The sequence below is a fragment of the Coenobita brevimanus genome, chromosome 57, assembly GCF_032717465.1.
Source record: "Coenobita brevimanus isolate Jiangsu-jjx chromosome 57, ASM3271746v2, whole genome shotgun sequence".
In the NCBI taxonomy this organism is placed as follows: Eukaryota; Metazoa; Arthropoda; class Malacostraca; order Decapoda; family Coenobitidae; genus Coenobita; species Coenobita brevimanus.
In genome coordinates, this window is record NC_137010.1 from 8,348,248 (window position 1) to 8,370,339 (window position 22,092).

The window sequence follows — 22,092 nt, forward strand, 5'->3', positions numbered from 1 at the left end:
CATTTGTGCTCAACTTGATATAAAAGTTTAATGTGGCAGATATACAACCCACTGATGCAAGACAACAAACACTCTTCAGCACTGCGCATACTGAACTTGTAAGTGAGTGACTATATCAAACTTGGCTTTAATATTCATTACAATACAGTACTGTACATGACAAAAACAGAGTTCATGTTTCTCCTCTGCACATGTTCAGACTTCCCAAAACAGTCCACTGGAATTTACTTCTTTTCCTAGCACCTTGGTGATGAAATAGCAATAAACAACTGCCATATTTACACCACCAACCTCCTCAATTTCGAACTGCTCCTGGGAGCTCCTTTCAAACTTGCCACACTTAAATTTATCAAATTTAAAACCAAGACGACAAACACTGACCATCATAATCGGAAGTGGAATTTTAAAATCTGTAATTAACTACTTGAAGGAGCCTTTTTCTTATCTGGCTCTAGTTTAAATTTATCATATTTGCGCCATGATCCATTGATGCATGTGCCAGGCCCTCGCCACCATGCATTGACATCCTGGTAGTGTTGCTGATGTCCCTCATCATGCAGCAGGGCACACAGCCGGCACATGAAGTATGTGTTGATGAACTCTCCGGTACCCTTCCACCTGTAATGGTTGATAACATTAAACACATTACATAAAGGTTATATCATTTAAGCGATATTAGAAAGGGGGATATAAGTTAGGGGAAGGGCAACGAAATGGATGGGGACAGGGTAACATGGAAGCAATTTGCTTGTGGCCACCCCCTGCTTATGGGATTAAGGCATCTGGCTATTGACAGATAGATAGATACATAGATAGATGGATGGATAGATAGATAGACAGATAGTCTTTTTAAATCTTCTTTTGCAGTCAAATTCATGGTAAGTTTTAAATACAGTGCTTCTTAAACTTCCACTACTGCCTATACAACAAATATTCTAATTTCCTAATAATAGTACTGTATTAGCTGTCTCAAAATTAGTAAGTATTTAGAAAAAAACATAACCCAGACAAATAACAAGGACATATTGTACAGTATTACAGAAGGGGTTTGCAGACATATAACTAACATATTCCATAAAGAATACTGGCACTGCAAAATGGGTTCACAGCAGTAGAAGTATACCTATGTAATAAGGCAAAGGCACTTACAACATGAAACCACATTATGGGAAAACTGGCCATATCAACTATAAAAGTAGCAATGGGACTACAACAAGCAATACAATATGGGGGGGGGGGGGAGAACTTACCATATATTAATGTTCAAAACTAAACCACAGCCTTGTACTGTATCCCACTTTTAATACCTTTAATCTCTGGCCTTACTCAAATACCCCTGAACCAGATTTCCACGTCAAAATGACACCTTCACCCAATGCCTCACAATACATACACTATTCTCAGTGAAGCCTCAAATCTCAACCACTGCCTAAAATAATCCCACAGGCAGGGTGGATTGGTTTAAACCAATGGTTTAAATTTTTCTCTTTTTCCAACCCAATTTTTTTTTTTTACTGTGAACACAATTCAGGGAATTTCAGGAAAATGCTGTATAACATATTTATCGTTACATAATACAGTATTTATTGCATGAAATTCTGGAAGAACTGTTAGACAAAGGAAAGTTTTGTTAACACTGAGGCAAAGGGATGACAGATGTTCTTATAACTATACTGTATTTTATTACTGCAGACATTAAATTATCAAAATATTGCATTTTATCCAGCATCTATTTCTATTAAAGATGTAGAGCAATTAATTTCAGATTTATGGGTAGCTACTGATACTCACACCAGTATTTCATAATCTAATTATGGAAAAAAGGCATACCTCAAAATTGGAGAAAAGCAACAAACTTTAAAACAAGACTGTTTATGCCCATTATCTGCTCATAAATAATACAGTATAGCTACATATAGTTGTGGAACTGGTGCAGGTTCTTAACTTACAAACTTGACTGAAAATGCCAAAATTTCAATCTGTCTCCACTGAAAAATTTACACAAAATTAAGATAAAAAAAATTGTATTCCTTGCCAAAATGAATTAATCGCTTTACTTCAGTGTTCTCGATAATATATGTTAATCGCACTTTTATTATATACATATACAGGGAACACAAGGATGGATGGGCAGTTATCTCAGAAGTGGTGAGGGAGAAAGCCGAGAAGGTACTTGGGGTGACATTGGGACAGAGGAGGGAAGACAAAGAAACTTGGTGGTGGAATGAGGATGTTCAGGATAGCATAAATAGGAAGCAGGCAAAGAAGAATATGGATGGACACAGGGACGAAGAAAGCTTTCCGGAGTATAAGGAGACAAGGAACATAGCCAAGAAAGAGGTTGCGAAGGCAAAAGAAAAGGCATCCCAGAAGCTGTATGAGAAGTTGAATAGTAGAGAAGGGGAAAAAGACCTTTACCGATTAGCCAGGCAGAGAGACACAGCTGGGCGGGATGTGTAGCATGTCAGAATGATAAAGGATGCAGATGGCAATGTACTGACAAGTAAGGAGAGTGTACTAAGAAGGTGGAAGGAGTATTTCGAAGAGTTGATGAATAAAGAAAATATGAGAGAAGGAAGGTTGGAAGAGTTGCAGGTAGCAAGTCAGGAAGTGCAAGAGAGCAGCAGAGAGGAAGTGAGGAATGCCATGAAGAGGATGAAGGATGGCAAGGCAGTGTGCCCAGATGGTATACCAGTGGAAGCATGGAAGAGCTTAGGATAGATGGCTGTGATGTGGTTTACCAGATTATTTAACAATATCCTGGAGGGTGAGAGGATGCCGGAGGAGTGGAAAAAAAGTATTCTAGTTCCGATTTTCAAGAACAGGGTGATGTGCAGCGCTGCTGCAACTACAGAGCTATAAAGCTGATCAGCCATGCAATGGAGATATGGGAAAGAGTGGTGGAAGCTAGGCTGAGAAGAGAAGTGAGGATCTGCGAGGAGCAATTTGGTTTCATGCCAGGGAGAAGTACTATAGATGTCATATTTGCTTTGAGAATGGTGAGGGAGAAGTACAGAGAAGGACAGAAGGAGTTGCATTGTGTGTTTGTTGACTTGGAGAAGGCTTATGATAGGGTACTGAGAGAGGAGCTGTGGTACTGTATGAGAAAGTCAGGAGTGGCAGAGTAGTACGTGAGGGTAGTGAAGGACATGTATGATGATAGTGTAACAGCAGTGAGATGTGCAGTAGGAATGACTGAGGGTTTCAAGGTGGAGGTGGGATTGCATCAAGGACTGACTTTCAGCCCCTTCTTGTTTGCAATGGTGATGGACAGATTGACAGATGAGATTAGACAGGAGCCTCTGTGGACAATGATGTTTGTGGATGACATTGTGATATGTAGTGAGAGCCGGGAGGAAGCTGAGGCAGAGCCTGAGAGATGGAGATATGCGCTGGATAGAAGGGGAATGAAAGTAAGCAGAAGCAAGGCTCAGTACATGTGTGTAAATGAGAGAGATAGGGGAACCGTTAGGCTGCAAGATGTAGAGGTGGCAAAGGTATTTGAATTCAAATACTTGGGATCAACTGTACAAAGTAACGGAGAGTGTGGTAGAGAGGTAAAAAAGCGAGTGCAGGCGGGATGGGGTGGGTGGAGAAAGGTGACAGAAGAGATCTGTGACAGAAGGGTCTCTGTAGAAATGACTGTAGTGAGGCCAGCCATGTTGTACGGAATGGAGACAGTACCACTGACAAAAAGACAGGAGGCACAGTTGGAGGTAGCAAAATTGAAGATGTTGTGTTTTTCACTTGGAGTGATAAGGTTGGACAAAATTAGAAATGAACATATTAGAGGGACAGCACACGTAAGTCAGTTTGGGGACAAAGCTAGAGAGGCGAGACTGAGATGGTTTGGACATGAGCGGAGGAGGGATGAGGAGTATGTCAGTAGGAGGATGCTGGAAATGGAGTTACCAGACAGGAGAAAGAGAGGAAGGCCAAAGAGAAGGTTTATGGATGTAGTGAAGGAGGACATGCGGGGTGGTAGGTGTAAGAGATGAAGAAGCTGAAGACAGAGTAAGATGGAGACGAGTGATCCGCTGTGGCGACCCCTAAGGGGGGAGCCGAAAGGAGAAGATATACTGTATATATATATACATATATACTGTATAATTATATAAAATGCACAAACAATGCAATTAATAAAGTAAAAATATTAAAACCAAATAAATCATTAAAGAACTTTTTTTTAGTTTACTTAAAAAAACATGGTTTTTGGTTTTTGTGGGGGGGGGGGAATGTTCTTTTCCCCACCCTGCCCATGTGTCCCCTGAAGTTACTTAAAATCTCTGTTAAACTCTCTCCTCACCCAAGTTACCAATTAAATTCCATCCAATCTACTTAAAATACCCCAAAACTCATTATTTACCACCCTGACTCCTCACCATCCACAATACCACTGGAATCAGCTGGAATACCCAAATCATAACCTCCTGTACAATACAGTATATTACTACAATGATGGTTTTTTATCCCCTAAATTACCCTAAACTTTCATTGATCTTAAACAAAACTCTTGACCCCTAAATTATTCTAATAGTTACTCTGACCATTTTATAATAAACTAAAGCTCCATACATCAACCTAAGTGCTCAGTACAGAGGTATTCATTCTGGTACAGGAGAGAGGAGGTGGTTGACTAAGTGTTTTAGATTCTAAATATCAGTAAACCATAACACTTTCAAAAACACCCTACGCCCCCCGATAATCTCTAAGCTCCCATAACATATTCCTAGACCCACTTAAAATACTGAGGTCATAATTATAGTTGAGAGGGTGGATATGATCAGTGAATGTTTGGGACTCTCAAATCATCCATACTTGAAACTACCTCAACCACTACTCCAAAAGCTCTTAAAATTCCCTAGAGTCCAATTAGAAAACCATACTCATTTCAGAGGCAGCTAGTTGACAAGGCACAAGGGGATCGCAAAATTACCATTACCAAAAAAAAAAAAAAAAAAAAAAAAAAAAAAAAGTTATAGAAAGTTGCTTTGACAGAGTACAGTAGTTGGTCTGTTACTTGGGGTTCCCACTATACCTCACAGCTTCTCAGTGACAAACAACCCTGCCCTAAAATATACACAAAATAATCCAAACTACTTTAAGCAACACACAACTCCCCTGAAACACCTTTAAAATTCACCTACAATACTCATTATAGAGGTTGCCATTCTGATGCAGATGGGACTATGCTGCCTGGTGCCTGGGCCTTAAATAAACCCCCCAAGCTCCCCAAATATACCCCCAACTCACCTAAAATACCTCAACCCACCTAAAATACTCCCAACCCACCTAAAGTACCCCCTGAACCCACCTAAAATACCCCAACCCCCCTAAAATACTCCCCAACTCACCTAAAATGCCCCAATCCACCTGAAATACTCTCAACCCACCTAAAATACCCCCCAAACCCTCCTAAATACCCCCAAACCCACCTAAAATACAACCAAACCCTCCTAAATACCCCCAAACCCACCTAAAATACTCGTTATAGAGGTCGTCGTTCTGGTCAAGGAGGTGTAGGTAATCGGCCAGATGCTTGGGGCTCTCAAAGTCGTCCACATGTATGAAAGAGCGCTCAGGTGCTTGGCGGGTGTAGTCGTCTGGGTGTGCCCCCATCACGATTGGCAGGATGTTGTGGCTGCGGGGACGTAATGAAAGTAAGATGCTGGCCGGGTCGTTGTAGGATAGTAGCGTTGTCACATGAAGGTACAGTATTAAGTGTGTGTGTGTGTGTGTGTGTAATATGGTGGGAGAGTGGTTGCTACAGTGTATGCACGATGTGAGAATAATCATATGAGTGCGTAAGAGAGCGACAACAATGGGTATATAATAGTGTGTGGTAATGGGTATAGTTATATGATGATGTGTGGCAATGGGTATAGTTATATGATGATGTGTGGTAATGGGTATAGTTATATGATGATGTGTGGCAATGGATATAGTTATATGATGATGTGTGGTAAAGGGAATAGGTATATGATGATGTGTGGCAATGGGTATAGGTATATGATGGTGTGTGGTAATAATTGGTATAGGTATATGATGGTGTGTGGTAATGGGTATGTGATGGTGTGTGGTAATGGGTATATGTTGGTGTGTGGTAATAGGTACATGATGCTGTGTGGTAATAGGTATATGATGGTGTGTGGTAACAGGTACACGACGGTGTGTGGTAATGGGTATAGGTATATGGTGTGTGGTAATGGGTATATGATGGCATGTGGTAGTGGGTATATGATGGTGTGTGGTAATGGGTATATGATGTGTGTGGTAATGGATATATGACAGTGGGAACAGTGGGTATATGATGGTGTGACAGAGTGCATGATACCTCCTGAGTGTGAGGTCCTCCTTAATCTAAATGGGCCAAAATCGTCTTTAAGTAACTACAGTAATTTAGAAAAACAGATAATCAGATACAGTACCACAATGACAGGATTAACATTTGGTGCATGATAAGGATATGTAATTTATGGGATAGGTATGCTCTTCCAGTATTCCATGAGATGAAAAAAAAAAAAAAGTCAGAAAATCCTGCATCCAAGGGTGAGAGGGATTCACAGCATACACGTCTGGTTTTGGAGCTACTTAACCGTCGTCTGCTACCTAATTCGGACAACTTTGGTTTCTCTGTTGTAGGTATATAGCTGTCACAGAAGCTTGAGAGTTAATACAATCATAATTGACTCTGGTATTCCATTACACTTAGTACCGGACGATTCTGTTGAGGTGAGGGTAATTTATAAGAACCTGTGTTAACCAGAGATTTTCTGAGCGAAGTTCGATAAAAAAGAGAAGAAAAAAAAAAAAAGGCACGTGTTGGTAATCTAGTCCTTAATGCAGCATGAAAATATGGCGCAATAAAGTGTGTAAATGCCAGAGGGGATTAACGGGAAATACTGGTGATAGGAGGGCTAAGTAACCACCATTATCAGTCGGAAGTAGTGGGTGTTGGCACTGGTGTAGGTGTAGGTGATATGGCTGGATGGGGGCGTACAAGGAACCCCAGAAAGATATGTATTAACCTCTCAGAAATACAGAAAGACCCCAGAAAGGTATCAAAATCCACTGGAAGTAATACCTGACAACAGTAAACCACCAGACAGGATACCCTACAAGACCCCTCTTCAATTCAGCAATACGCGACACGGAAAAGGAATTCATATATAGAACAAAATGAAACTTTTTTTTTTTTTTTTTTTTTTGGTTTATAATACCTCAGAAACTCAATTCCTTCTTCTTTTAGTTCGACAAACCTTCCGCATGACTAATCCCTTATCTTCAACACAAAACTCGGTCGTTCATCGCCTCTCAATATCCTCGTTATCTCTATCTCTTGATCTGTCTCTGAAATACTACTGTACATTACTTCACTTACGAAATCTTCCCAGAGGTTAGTGGATGCTGATAGGGACTCCCTTCACTCTTTAACGACACTCGGCTACTGAATGCACAGAAACCATGTCTTATGACAGAAACACTCCAGTCCCAGCCACCACACGATTTTATTCAATAAAGAAAAACCTCCTGTGCTGAAGAGTTAATTAAGGCTCTATCTAAACTCTACCATCCGAAGTCTCTCCAAACGGTAATAAAATCGTCTGGAGATAACAAGGTCAGATACGTCATCGGATTGAAGGGGTTAATTTCCATCCTCTCGAAAAGTTTCCATCCACTCTCAATTCAGTGCAATGTTACATCTCTTTCGACTATTGGCTATTTCATTGGTTTTTATTTCTCTTCACTCCCTCTCTTCAGTGCAATGTTACGTATACCGGTAGGTCCTATTTCCATTATCGCGATTTCACTGGTCACAGCACTTGCAATCTCTGCCTGTAACCCACCCCCATTATGGAAGGAAGGCAGTATGTACCCAACTATACTTTCGCGCCCCTTTATGTCCAATTCTCTGCTGCGAAAGTTAACCGGTACTGTCATTCCTTCAAGCATAAAAAAAAATTGGTCTACTCGGGAACCGTCCTTATCACTTTGCATTTCCGTCTGCATATACTTATTCGCTTTCTTCTGAAGGGACTTCTGAAGACTAGCATGTGGGTATTAATTTGTTGCAACCCCTAATGAAAGTGAGAGAGAGAGAGAGAGTCCAAAATACCCTTAAGCTTGTGCCTCCCCGTTATCACCACTCCTACCAATATGACAGCATATAAACCTTATCTCTTATCGCCACACACACCTTCCTTCAACCACCCTGCACACACACAGTCGAGTGTTCATAAATTAAGTCTATGACGGTGTTCAAACAGGGCTCGCTCAGTTCAGCGAGGTCCAGTTCTGAGTAGTATTCTTAATTAGGTTCTGTTCTAGACAGCGCTCTTATCTTGGGTGAACTTTATGTGTACAGTTCTTGCCTCCTGTTCTTAGCTAGTGTTCAATTATAAAATGTTTGAAGTTGTTATTCGTCTGTTCACTTCAATACGGTTTAATAAGCAGTGTTCAGGTCATGTGTTCAATTTATAAAGCTCCACAATTCATTATTTTCCGCTATCGTGCATCTTTTCTTTTAAAGGTGACATTTGTCTGTTTTTTTCAGCTTACTGTATATATCTGCCACTCAGAACTGCCAGGTCAACACTTCCACGGGTACTGTTCACACACGTCCTTTATTCTGTCACGCCACAAAACTTTATTCAGTAACGGCAAATCGAAATAAGCTGGTTTAACCCACTCAATGCAATTATTATTTTTTTCTTACTCTTGACACAGCCAGGTGATTTTATTCAGCTTACCAGTGACTGAACTATGCAGCAAAGTCTACAGTGTCCCTTTCAGTACTTCAACAGTTTTTCGAAAGACCTGTTTGACTGACAAGGGTAACCGAACTTCTGATCTAACAACTATTTCTCAGTGAGGTACAAAATATGTATTGTATGTAACCCTTTGAGCTGGGTAGAGAACACTTTTAGTATCCATAAAAGCCTCACCACCTTAACAAGCCTCCTCGTAACTCCTCACGCCACTATCACCCTTGTCAACATTTTATATACCAGGTATGTGTGTGTGTGTGTGTGTATATATATATATATATATATATATATATATATATATATATATATATATATATATACCGGGTATATAATTATATTTCACTATTTTCAGTCCCTTCCTATCATTTCAGTGTCTTGGTGATTTTGGTGTTCTTTATATAAGCATCATCTTTACATCTCCTTATCACATTCTTCACATGTCTATCCCTTTGCTTTCAACGTAACTCTCTCCCTGTCGGACATCGAACCTCTCTGTCCTCCCCCCCCCCTCTCTCTCCGACACAGAACACCCCCGTCCCCCTCCCCTCTCTCTCTCTCTCGCTCCGACATAAACACCCTCGTCCCCCCCTCCTCTCTCTCTTTCTCTCTCACTCCAGCAACACGTCGGAGTCTTTCTGTGTCTCGTTATCTTTCTAAAAATACCACAAAACTTCTGGTGCAATCATCTTATAAAGGATGGGTGTTTGGAATCGACCCTGTGATTCCTTTACTCCCACATACTTGCTCACTCTGTATCAAGGTATTGGACACACACACACACACACACACACACACACACACACACACACACACACACACACACACACACGCACACACACCGTGCAAACAAAATCGTTGTTTCTCTCTCTCTCTCTGATGACTAAATGCATATTACTCCATTCATTTTTTGTCTTACTGCTTGACGTAAAAACTAAATCTCGTTTCCCTGCTGTTCGTGTGTTAGCGTAGAATGTCGTGCGTGTGCGTGTACGGGACTGGGTTGACGCATTGTGTACGCTTCTCACTCTAACCGTTAGCGTGTGTACAGGAACGGTGACTGCCCTGCTCCAAATGTGTGTGTGTGTGTGATTCACCAGGTTGGTCAGGGTAACGTGATGGTTGTGATTATCAGCATTTTACCCTCCCGGAAGAGAGCTAACAGCTCATATAGGCCGATCTAAGGGCGAAGCCTAGACCTTCACACACGCACACACCCATCCTCTTGCTTAAGGAGGGCAGTGACCACCTGCTTCGTCAGTGAAACTTTTCGCATCCCGAGCAAGGCGCGAACCCCCGTCTTAGCAGATGCTAAGCGAGAGCGTTACCACTGAGCCGACGAGCGGTGTGTAATTCACCGGGTCGGTCAGGATCACTTGATGGTCGTGATCGTCAGCTTTTACCCTCCCGGAAGGGAGCTGAAAGCTCATGCAGTCCGATCTAAGGGCAAGACTGTGACCTTCACACACGCACACACCCGTCCCCTTGCTCAAGGGGGACAGTAACCACCCACTTCGTCAGTGAAACTTTTCGCAACCTGAGCGAGGCGCGAACTCCCGTCCACCAGTTGGCAAGCGGGAACGTTACCACTGCACCAGCGAGCGGTGTGTGTGTGTGCGTGTGTGTGTGTGTGTGTATGTGTGTGTGTGTGTGTGTGTGTAACAAGTTCAATTTCAACATTATCTATCTATGGCCAGACGCCATAATCTGGTAAGGAGAGGCCGTTTGACTGAGTTAGTTGTGGAGAGGGGCACTAACCCTCCGCCAACCCACTTGCTGACATATAGGGAACACGTATGGCTGGCTATATGGTTACCACCCAGCGTTGTAAATGCTTTCCTGGCTTTAAAATCTCTGTCATTAGGCTTGTCACTCAATGTAAATCCACCTGAAAATGAAAGAAGAGTAATAAAGTGACAGGAAAGACGGAAGAAACAGGAATAGAGGAGGGCAGCATCATAAATCCTAGATATGCAATGTCTAGACAAAATGATGCACAAGACAAACTTTCACTACGCCAGACACTAACAGACACTGGTATTTCCTCAGTCCTCACCGAACGTCTTGTCTGGTGGATTCCCCTCTGGTCAGTGACACGATTCTACTCGCCACTGGGAAACCCCCGTCGTTAAAGGGGGTTAAATTTCCACTACGATTATTTGTCTTTTATTCCTGCTGCCGCCAAGCTATTTTTATTCTGGTAAGGCCTGGAGAGGTTGGTGTTTTTCTTGCTATCTCTAATCATTTTTTTTTTTTTTTAAATACAAAACGCGTTTCCCAGGTAGTTTATATTCATCATCTTGTACCATATTTACACTATACTGTATACACTTTGACTTGACCTAAAACAACCACCCATAAGTTGTAATAAGAGATCAACAACAGATTATGGTGCTAGTCACGATGAAGAGCTAGTGAATACCACTGAGCTACAAGGAATACACGGTAAAAGGACGAAAATCTTGAAACTGTGAAGTAACTTATAAATACGGGGGACATTTTCTAAAACAAAGAAACAGAAAAACAAGAGTGCAGGGAAAACCATCACCAAAATTGTCAACAATTTTCCCCTTCCACACAGTACTGTACGTCTTTCTTTTTGTATTCTCGATTCTTCCCGACGATTTTTTTCTGCATACGTGAGACTTTCCGAACTGGAGGAGTTACCTATAGTGTTAAACCCATCAACAAGGATTTTTTCCCCAGGATGAATAAAATCGCCAAGAAGCACCAGAACCGACCAAAAATACGTCAGACACACATGGTTAAGTCACTCTCCCATTCATGTACGATAAAGGCTTTACGAAGACTGCCGTGTAGACATGTTTATCAGGAAGTAATCAGGTAGTATTTCCGTGCTATCCAGACGGCTTTCGAACTGAAGTGCTTAGGTAGACTCCATTTTCCCCTTCGGTACAAGAGATCTACCAAAGGTTGAATAAAAGCGTCTCTCGGCAGGCTAACAAAAAACAAGTCACCGCAGTCTAGGGGTAAGAAAAAAATCGCATCTGGAAGTTATATCCACATACGAAAGCTATGCTGGGGTTCAAGCGGGGCCGAAACAGCTGTACCTAACAACTTTCATCCATGGGTACTTAGGGAGCTATGGTTATCACAACACAAAGACGCAACCCTCCCCATGGCCACCCACCTACATAATTAATTCACCCAGTTATTTACTTACTCTCTTTGCTCAACAGCTATACCTCTCTCTCTCACTCTCACCTTTCATGATAATATTTCCCGCTACGAGTTGTTTTTTCTACTGCCAAATTCAAGAGATCTTACATTTTAACTATTACACAATTTTTGTGCTGAAGGATTGTAACTTTTCACGCACGGAAAGGTATCTGATTTACTTAATTCTTGTTATTTTAAAACATGCTCTAAAGCCACACCAATTCATAATGGCGTTTAAATTCAACGCATGACGTACAAAGACTACTAAACTTCCTATCTGCATACACACACACACACAAAACTGTCAGTCATGCGACTCCTGGTATGACAATGAAACATTTACATAGAACCAAACATGTAAACAGGCTCCCGGAACTCCATACAAATACTCAAACAATGGTTATTCACACAAACAGAGAGAGAGAGAGAGAGAGAGAGAGAGAGAAATAGTAAAACACTCAAGCACAATATACCCAAATAAAAGTCGAGAAACTTGGCGCCAACCTAAATGAAGAACAGGCCCATTTCCTTGCTTTATAACTCTTACTTGTTTCTGTACACTTTTTTTTTTCTTCTTTTTCCTCGACAGAGCACCGGTTTAACGAAGTCAGGAAAAAAATCGAAAAGTCGTTGGTTTGTCGGTTACAGTCGTTACATTTTCTTTTTTTGGCCTATTTTACTCCATAATTTTTGCTTCCTTCCTTTTCCTTTCTCCTTTCTTCTCCTACCTGACTTTCTTTCTCATTTCTCTTCCTACTTTCCACACCTTTCTATCTTCTTTCCTCACCTTACTTTCATTGTCTTTTATTCTTTACTTCCTTTCCTTTTCCCTCCCCCCCAATTCCTTCTCTACCTTTATTCTTTCCCTCGTATCTCCTCCATCCTTTTCTTCCTTCGCCCTCTGCCCTCTCCTCCCCTCGCCTCTTACATCTTCCTCTTTCCTTCCCCGTTAGTGCAATACGACTTCCCGCCACGAAAATCACGTCCTGTTTAACACCTATAATATATGCATTTACGTGCTATCTAAGGTCAGCAGTCTACCCTTTATGGTGTATGTGTATAAAGCAGAATATGTAGAAAGCCACAAGTTGACGGTGATGGGTTATTGTGCAGCTGTTGTCGGGATTCAAAATAACTCGCTGAGAGGCCGCCCTCCGCTCGATGTCAAGTCACTTCGTATCTTCAGAAATGAGTCAAAACTCGGGAGCCGGTGGCCCGATTGACTGGAAATTGTTTTATTTTTCAAGTCAGAGCATTTTAACGGTACTGCACATCACTCGCCTGTCTTGTATCATGCTGATAATTTCAACGCCGGACCAAGGACAAATCCATGCCTAGCACTATAAGCAAATAATTTGAAAGAAAAGGCCGGTAATGAGTCATACCTCGGGAACCGGTGGCCCAGTTGGCCTGGAAATTGTTTTGGTTCTCAAGTTTGAGCATTTTAATGGTACCTTGCTCTAACAACTTTGCGCTACATAAGCCGTTTTTACTGTGTTATGGTAAAAACCAACAAACATAAAGAAATCGGATCAGTTTAATAAAGACTATAGTGTCATTATCAACCCCTACAATCCGGTGACGTGTTTTTTGACACGATTTTATTTAGTTTAGGAGTGCATTTTGGAAACGAATGGATTGATGTAGCATTTATTAACTCTTCAATACAGCTTTATGCTGAATAAAGTCGTATATCACCATCGGTATCGACACCGTAACCATCATCGCCTTGCACCACCATAACCATCATCGCCAGCACTTGCACCACCATAACCATCATCGCCAGCACTTGCACCACCATAAGCATCATCGCCAGCACTTGCACCACCATAAGCATCATCACTAGCACTTGCACCACCATAAGCATCATTTCCAGCACTATTGCACCACCATAACTATTTCTTCCACTATCTACTACCATCACCCTATCATTCACCATAACCATCGCCCACCGCCACCACCATAAGAGATGAGGTGCGACCCAATTCAAGAGACCGGTGACATTTCAAACAACTGTCGGCATCCTGAAACAAGCTAATCACAAACAACTTTCCTTATACGAAACCAATTACAGTACGCAGTTACTTCAGTTATGTATTTAACTACTTTATATTTTTCTCAACTCCTTTACTGCGAGGGGCAAAGTATCCCACTGCAGCCAGGCGGTGACAGTAAAAAGATAAAACGTTTCCCTAATGAGAAATTTAACCGTTTAATCAGGTGACAAGTTTTATTGGTTTATTTTGCGGCCTGCACATGACTTTCTTCAGCTGTGGGACGACTTCTTCAACGGTCAAAAGAGAGTCCTATCTAAACCGCTGCAGTTCGAAATGCCTGGTGTTTAAGTCAAACATCAAACGACACTTGTTAAGACGAGAGAAATTTTATCAGTCGTACTACTGATGGCAAGACTGTGGTCTACCCCGGCTGAGACAGTGAAGAACTCGATTTGTCTATATTTACCGCTCTGTTTCCCTGTCCATCAGAAGCGCATAAGCTCGGGACTGTGCAACGTAGTCCAGACATTTATGGCGAGAACGACCATTCGTTCATCCCTGAATGAAATTACGCGAACAATATGCCACTACACACCCCTCCAGTGTCACACTGTACGGGCCACATCCGGCTGGAGTACGAGTACATTACCTCACTAGACCACCTGTCTTTGCTCTGGTTTATGGTTACCACCCAATGTACTATAATTATGGTTTCCTGTGTTACAATAAAACGTTTAGCTTGTCACTCAGTGCTGTCACAAGATCCACCAACATTACAACACCCTCGCTAATACCATATCATCACATCGGTCCTCCGTACGACAGCCCTAGTATATCCCTGTATACACTGTTCTGTATTAGTACAAAAGTTGTGGTATGTGAATGTGTGTGGCATCTAATGCTGCTATTGGGCCCTTCACTCGGGGGGGGGGGGGAGTTCAATACCAGTCATTTTACGCCTTTCCCTACATATTTAACGTAAGTCAAATCCTCAACATTACCTGAACTGCTTTTCTCTAAGCAATCTTGTAACGTTCAGTCCAAATGAAAACTTTACGAAAATCCCTTCTCTGCATGCCTAACACTCGTACAGCACCCGCTGATTCTTTTTCATGTTCGTGCCTTGTTTAGTATTTTATTGCATACAACGCGCGATGAGTTGTATTCTCATAAAACTCATAAAAGCTCAGAGTTAACACCATCGCCTTTGACCCTCTCACGGTGGGGTAAACTTTAGTATTTTACAGCCATTGTCTAGTGATTTTATTTGACGGAGTGAATCACAGAACCAGAGTTACTGTAACAGAAGTGAAAGCTGGGGCTGTCTATAGCTCCTGTCTACTAAATTTTCAAAAACAATTACCGTACCAGAACAAACCTACACATTTAATTTCCACTCCGGCAACATATGTGTCGCCGGCCATAGTTTGTCTGGGGCGATATACGTGAGTCTGGCCGGCATTAATGGTGAGTGATAGCATGGACGCCACACTTCACTCCCTAATGTACTGACTGTTTCTCAGGCCTTTGTGTGTGTGTGTGTGTGTGTGTGTGTGTGTGTGTGTGTGTGTGTGTGTGTGTGTGTGTGTGTGTGTGTGTGTGTGTGTGTGTGTGTGTGTGTCCTTCAATCCACCCCATTAACTTTCTCATGGTCGGAACAACTCTAGTAAATTCCAAATGACGCAGAATGTCACAGGAACCTGAATACCGACCTCTACAGCCCAAACTTATTATTATTATTATTATTATTATTATTATTATTATTATTATCAGCTTTTACTCCTGCTGCTGCCACACTAGTGAACTTACCACTTGGTACTACACGACGTTCAGCATGACTATCCAACCAGTCCAAAACCTGACCAGTTAACCGTCGGAGAGAGAGAGAGAGAGAGAGAGGAAGGGCGGGGAGGAGGAAGAGTGAGAGGAAAGACACGATACACTAATTACAGTTCACTTGCTTTGGTAGTCTATAAAGAACTCCTAATAATACGCCAGGCCACTTAAAGAAACCTTCCTCCGTAGCGACATAGCTCTATACCTTTGTTTTACAGGTAATGGCCTATGACGACCTCCTTGTACAGACCGCTACTTGTTATAACGAAAACTACCCTAAACATGTTTATAAATTCAACTGGTGACCTACTCCTAAACCCGTTTTTTTTTTTTTTTTTTTTTTTTTTTTTTTTGGCCTTGTTTACTAATTCCTTATACAACGCGTTACTGCTTATAAAGAAACATTTCCTCCGTAACATCACATTTTACTTAATATCAATGTATTTGTTCCTACTTATAAGGGACTCAACAGAACATTTCCTAGAATAAGAGTTTTTCCTTCGTGATATAATATCTATCATCGATCCATTTGTTTCGGCCTCTTATAACGAACTACTTAGTACGACTGGTCATTTACAACGGAATGTGGAATATACGCCCACACTAAAGAAACCGTGCTTATTGTCAAGATATATAACGAACTCCTACCAAAATGTCGCTTCTCACAACGTAACCTTTCCGTAACGTTTTATAGCGGGTGAAGTGAAGAGGGAGCAGCAAGAAGCAAGCGTCATCCAGGTGCCGTTATGCCAGTGACAATAACACAGCGGCCGCTCAAGTCAACCCGCCCGCCGGCCATATTGGAACGCATTTGTCTCCGGCCGCGATCTTCCATCGGTCATTCTTTTGTTTTGGCTTCATTATTTTCTTGCCGCCATTGTCTCCCGGTTCGGTGGTCCCCTTTTTCCTGCTATATTCAGCTACGTTATATCGCTAACTCTGCTCAATATGCCAGACTTGTTCACAAGACAGCAGCCGGCAGCCATATTGGAGGTCATTTGTCTTTTTGGCCTGGTCAGGGCATCCCCCACCCCTACCATCCTCTCTCTCTCTCTCTCTCTCTCTCTCTCTCTCTGGAAGTGCATATTTGAGGCTATTTCCTTCATTCTATATTTATGAAGCCGGTTATTGCATTTCTTCCGATTCCAACTTATATTTACCGTACCCTCCTTCACACGGCCCTATCAGACTTGGGAGACGACACCCGGCGGCCATATTGGAACTCATTTATCTTCCACCAGCGTTCGGGAGTTCAAACTTCCTTAATTTCTTTTTTCCCCTGCGTTCATTTTTCCCCCCCAAAAAACTTTTATTTGCTGTTTGTGAATATCGGCTTTGGTGTTTCGTTAACGACTTTTATGTTTAAAATAGTCGGCAAATTGGGTAGTAATTTTCATATTATTATTATTATAATCATTACTATTATTACTTCTGCCGGGTATTCAGCAATTTCCTTGACGTGGATAGTCTTCCGATATACGCCCCGACATAACAATGGAATTACATAGAAAAGTAGCAGGTAGGAAGGCAAAAACGGACTGATGAATATGAACCCTCCTAGTCAACCCCCCAACCATCCAAGAGCAGTATTGGTAGTTTTATCACCTCGCAACCTAGTGTATTACCTACTACCATCGTTGTTATGTCCCCTACCAGCAATACCTACCACTATCTGTACCTCCACTGTCACCTACCATCACACCTACCACAGTCATCAATAGGCTGTCGCTACCTACCACAACCTCCACCATCGCTGTCAATACTGTTACGTATCACAGTAATCAATGCCGTCACCCACCACCATCAATGTTATTACTGTTAATTACCACCAACGTCTGCCTTTACCAAAAACCCATCACTAGAACTTCCACACACGTCAGTATTAGCGACTAATATTATCACTACCACAACTACAACTCACCACTCTAACTACCACCATCACCACCATAACTACCACAATTACCAGTACATGACCTACCACTACCGTCACCATGACAGCCAGTACTGTTACTGTAGCTACCAACACTGCTTACCACCATGTATACCATTATAGCCAGCACTACTACCAACAACCACAATCATTAGTTCAGTTACCTACCACCATTACACCTACTACTACCACCACTACTACTAATACGCTCCAAGTTACTACTACTACTACTACTGCTACTAAATCGCTGCAAAAACAACTACTACTATTACTACAACTCCTAAATCGTTACAGCAACAATTACTACCGTACTACAACTACTAACTACCACCCTCACTGGCATGACAGCAACAATATGTGGTTCAGTAGAGCACAAACTACCACTATACGCTCGGCTGGCTTGCTATTCAAACTTACTGCTATGTCTCCTCTCATGCCTTCACAAAAATGTAACCCTCTGAGCATGGCAAGCCACTCGCCTCGATGAACACCTACCTCCTCTTTATTTTCTTTTTTTCCATCCCACTGTACTGATGCTGTACTAGGGAGTTCGTGTCCTGAAGCCCAAAAATGTCCTGCGTGCAACTGATAGAGTCACAGCTGTACATGTCACCACTTGGGCGCTAGTAATAACCGTCCATACTGAATACATGCTACAAGAAACAGGGAGCACCCCATTACAGAGACTTTTCGAGGTAACCATGGTACTGTTACGGGTACTTTATCCGGGCTGCCTATGGTACTTGCGTTTCCTGTGATCTACTACAGGACCTTTCACATTGTCACCTGCTGTGAATCGGGGCTGCACAGATTTGCTGTGCTGGTTATGACATGTCGGTGGGTTTTCTGAATGAATAGATAATGTTATTCAATCATTTATTATACGAACCTCGCATCAAAGAGTTCCCTGCTCCAGCCACGGACCAATCTCGTGTCCTTTTGGTAAGAAGTCCACTGCTCGTGGCAGCAATAATACAACGCAGGAAATGTATCACTTGTTCAATGGGTAAATCCAATTATATAATTCTTGGCTCAACAAGAACATTCCCACAAACGTCCATTATGATCCTAGCAGTAGTTTGTTCAATAATCCGGTGAACAGACAAAAACAGGTGAAAATATGCCCTCAGTACAATAATCATCAGACTGTGTACTAAAACAATCACCACTACCATCTGCATCACCACTACTCTATGATCACCACAATCATCATCATAACAACCTTACCCTATAACCATCAACACACTACAACTACCACCATCATCTCCAATGCCTGTCACCCTCACCACTACCACACAACTACCATCGTCAAAATCACCCTATGACCACCACCATCACCACAACCACCACATCATCATAGCTTAATCTTTGACCGCTACCACCACCACAACCACCGCCATCATCACTGTACCTACACCCTCTCTGCACACTGCCACGAAACTTTATAGTGTGTATGTACAGGATTACATTTCCGTGTAACATTAGGGATGGGGGAGAAAAACTACCCACGTATTCCCAGCGTGAGGAAGGAGGAAGGGAAGATAGGAAGGGAAGAAAACAAGGAAAAAATGAAAATGGACAGCAGGAAAGAAGGTACAGAAAGAGATGAAAGGATGGTATACTGAAGGAAAAGGAGAGAGAGAGAGAGAGAGAGAGAGAGAGGGAGAGGGAGAGAGAGAGAGAGAGAGAGAGAGAGAGAGAGAGAGAGAGACTAATACACCATACCGTTAACAGTGACTTTCCGTTATGGCAGATGGACAACGGCAGGGGAGGGGGGGGAGAGGGGAACTGAAGAGAAAGAGAAGTGAAGGAAGAAAGGAGAGAGATGAATATGAGAGAGGAGGGGAAAGTGGAAGAAAGAGGGGATGGAGGGAAGGGAAGAAAAATGATTAAGACGGGGAGAAGGGAGAGGAAGAGAGAAGTGGAGGCTGTGTGGATGAGACAAGAGGGAGAGGAGGAAGAAATGGAATATTATATATACAAAAGGAGACCAAGAGAGGGAGGGAGAGAGAGAGAAAGAGAGAGAGAGAGAGAGAGAGAGAGAGAGAGAGAGAGAGAGTAGTGTTAAAGCAATCTCACTCACAGGAGGCGGAGTCCGTACACATATACACCTACGCCCACCATACTCAGGTAACAGCCACACCAGAACACAATCCCTTTATACCTCTCTTATATAACACTTCATTACCCCCACCCCCTCTCGTTCTCTCTCTCTCTCTCTCTCTCTCTCTTTCTCTCTCTCTCTCTCTCTGCACTTCTCGGTACGTGTACACCCTTTTCAGGCTTTGTTAAGGCAAAACTTAAAATATACGGATTTTATAATGTATACGCATACAGAAAATACTATATACATATAAAAAATGACAAATTTCTAAATCGCCAGGCAGCGATTCATGTTCCATCATTAGTCTCACGGGTGTTAAAAGGAATATTCTGGTAGAAGATACAACACACAGACTTAAATGTTGATTTAATAAACAAACAAATAAACCGAAGAAAATAGCAGTTTTATGATAAACTAGTATACAGTAGGGACCGTGTGGAATACGCGGCCATGTGTACATACGGTTACGCCATCTGGTCAGTATACGTTAAGGCAGGTATAATGTCCTGTACCCTATATACAGGTAAATCAACAAAACTATAAATAAACGAAAACCCAACATATGAATTAAACGGACCAATTCATCCAGAGTAAAATGGCAATGCGCACAAACCATTTGCAAAAACACCATTAAAATTTGCCTGAAGACTGTGTGTGGAGGGGGGTGGGAAGACTGACGGCTTCCATGGAAGGGAAGGTGCCTGTGGTCATAAATCAAATATTTAGGGTAATTAAACACAAGAAAAATATAGAATATGTGAAATTAGTAAAATAACCCTAACACTGATGGATGCAGAAACGGTTTCCTAAAATTTAAGTACTAAACTAACCAGCATAACAATGCGTCCCTTCAAAAAAAAAAAAAAAAAAAAAAAAAAAAAAAAAAATCAATTTCTTGCCTTTACCAGTCGTGCTTTAGTCCCACCCGTCTACAAGCATGCCAATACTTCACTTGTTGAGTCCTCCATCGCTTAAAGTTTCACAACGAAGAGGTCAACTTTTTAGTTTTTAGTGGCCAGCGTGCCTCAGACGGGACACAGTGGGGCATTTTCAAAGGTTAAAAAGTGGAAACCCCATAGCGCTGGACCTATGAACCTCGACACTACAACACGATGGTGGAAGGGAAGTACGCTAAGCACCTTTCCGGTAAAATCCCACATGCGGGAACCTTGAAGAAAGTGCCAGTATTTTTCTGAATACAAAATCTCGTGGTGTCTGGCTGAATAACATACCGAAAAGCAACCATACCAAACCAGCTGATGTGGAATACAGTCTGCCAAAAACGACTCAGGCGGCAACTACAATGAATTCCAAGTGACGGTTCAAAATTACTCCTCATTTATTTAAGTGGTAAATCATGATTCCTGTGATCTTGGTAATGAGTGATAACTGGCTTATTTGCCACTATACCACGTGTAAACAAAATTACTGGTTGTCTATTAAAATGCAGTCTAGATAATTTAAACTCAAGCATGACTGTTGATATTTCGCTGACGATTCTTACATTCCAGGTACTTAACACAGAATGAATCGGACACTAATAACTGATACGCCATATTTTACAGGCATAATCCTAACTTCCGGTACATCACTTTGATTTCTAACCCTCTGATAAATATACAGAAAAATATGCATTAAAAAATATATATATATATTAACAGAGCATCACTCACCTCTCACCGTCGTGGCTGGTCAGGCCTGAGTCTAAGCTCTTCCACACTAATCTTTCATTAACTCGCTGACCTCCACCATTCCGACTCCCTCTACGATCCACCTTTCATTACCTCTTTATTAATCTCTAATATTCTGATCTCTTCTTATATCTGCGACGGTTCAGGACAGTTCAGTTGCTGCCTACAATACTTCCTCTACTTCCACATCTCTCGTTTTGTTCTTACATATTTCACTTTCACTGCCTTTCAACATGTCATTCCCACTGTTTATATAAAACTTAATTACTGTTCCAGATACAACTCTCACATTTTTTTTTCTTACCATCTTTCTTCATGCGCAGCCCCATCTTCCCATTGTTTCTATTTCCGATCTGTGTATCTCTTTCTTATATATATCAAATTCATCTCGTGTCTCTACCAATTTAACTCATACAATGACTGGGCCTCTCCTTCACGCTGCGCCTACGTCCACTCCTCTTACCTGGCTCCACTCATCATCATAGCTCTCATGTACGGGGGTCCCTGCTGATTTCTTCCTCCTACTCGACCACCTGACACTTCAAGATATATGTGCAGTGAAGTCTTATAAATATTCTTCAACAACCTT

The 22,092-nt window shown here is 41.8% G+C and overlaps 1 protein-coding gene across 1 annotated transcript in view; it reads right to left on the reverse strand.

The window, feature by feature from the left end:
• Positions 1-416: 416 nt before the first annotated feature.
• The window catches only part of FucTA (glycoprotein 3-alpha-L-fucosyltransferase A), a 49,677-nt gene continuing 28,001 nt past the window's right edge, over positions 417-22,092 (reverse strand). Inside the window, exons 3-4 of the mRNA XM_080274448.1 lie at positions 5,477-5,641; positions 417-618 (exon numbers count right to left, since the gene is read on the reverse strand). Coding sequence (XP_080130574.1) covers positions 417-618; positions 5,477-5,641 — 367 coding nt within the window. The remainder of the gene's footprint in view (positions 619-5,476; positions 5,642-22,092) is intronic.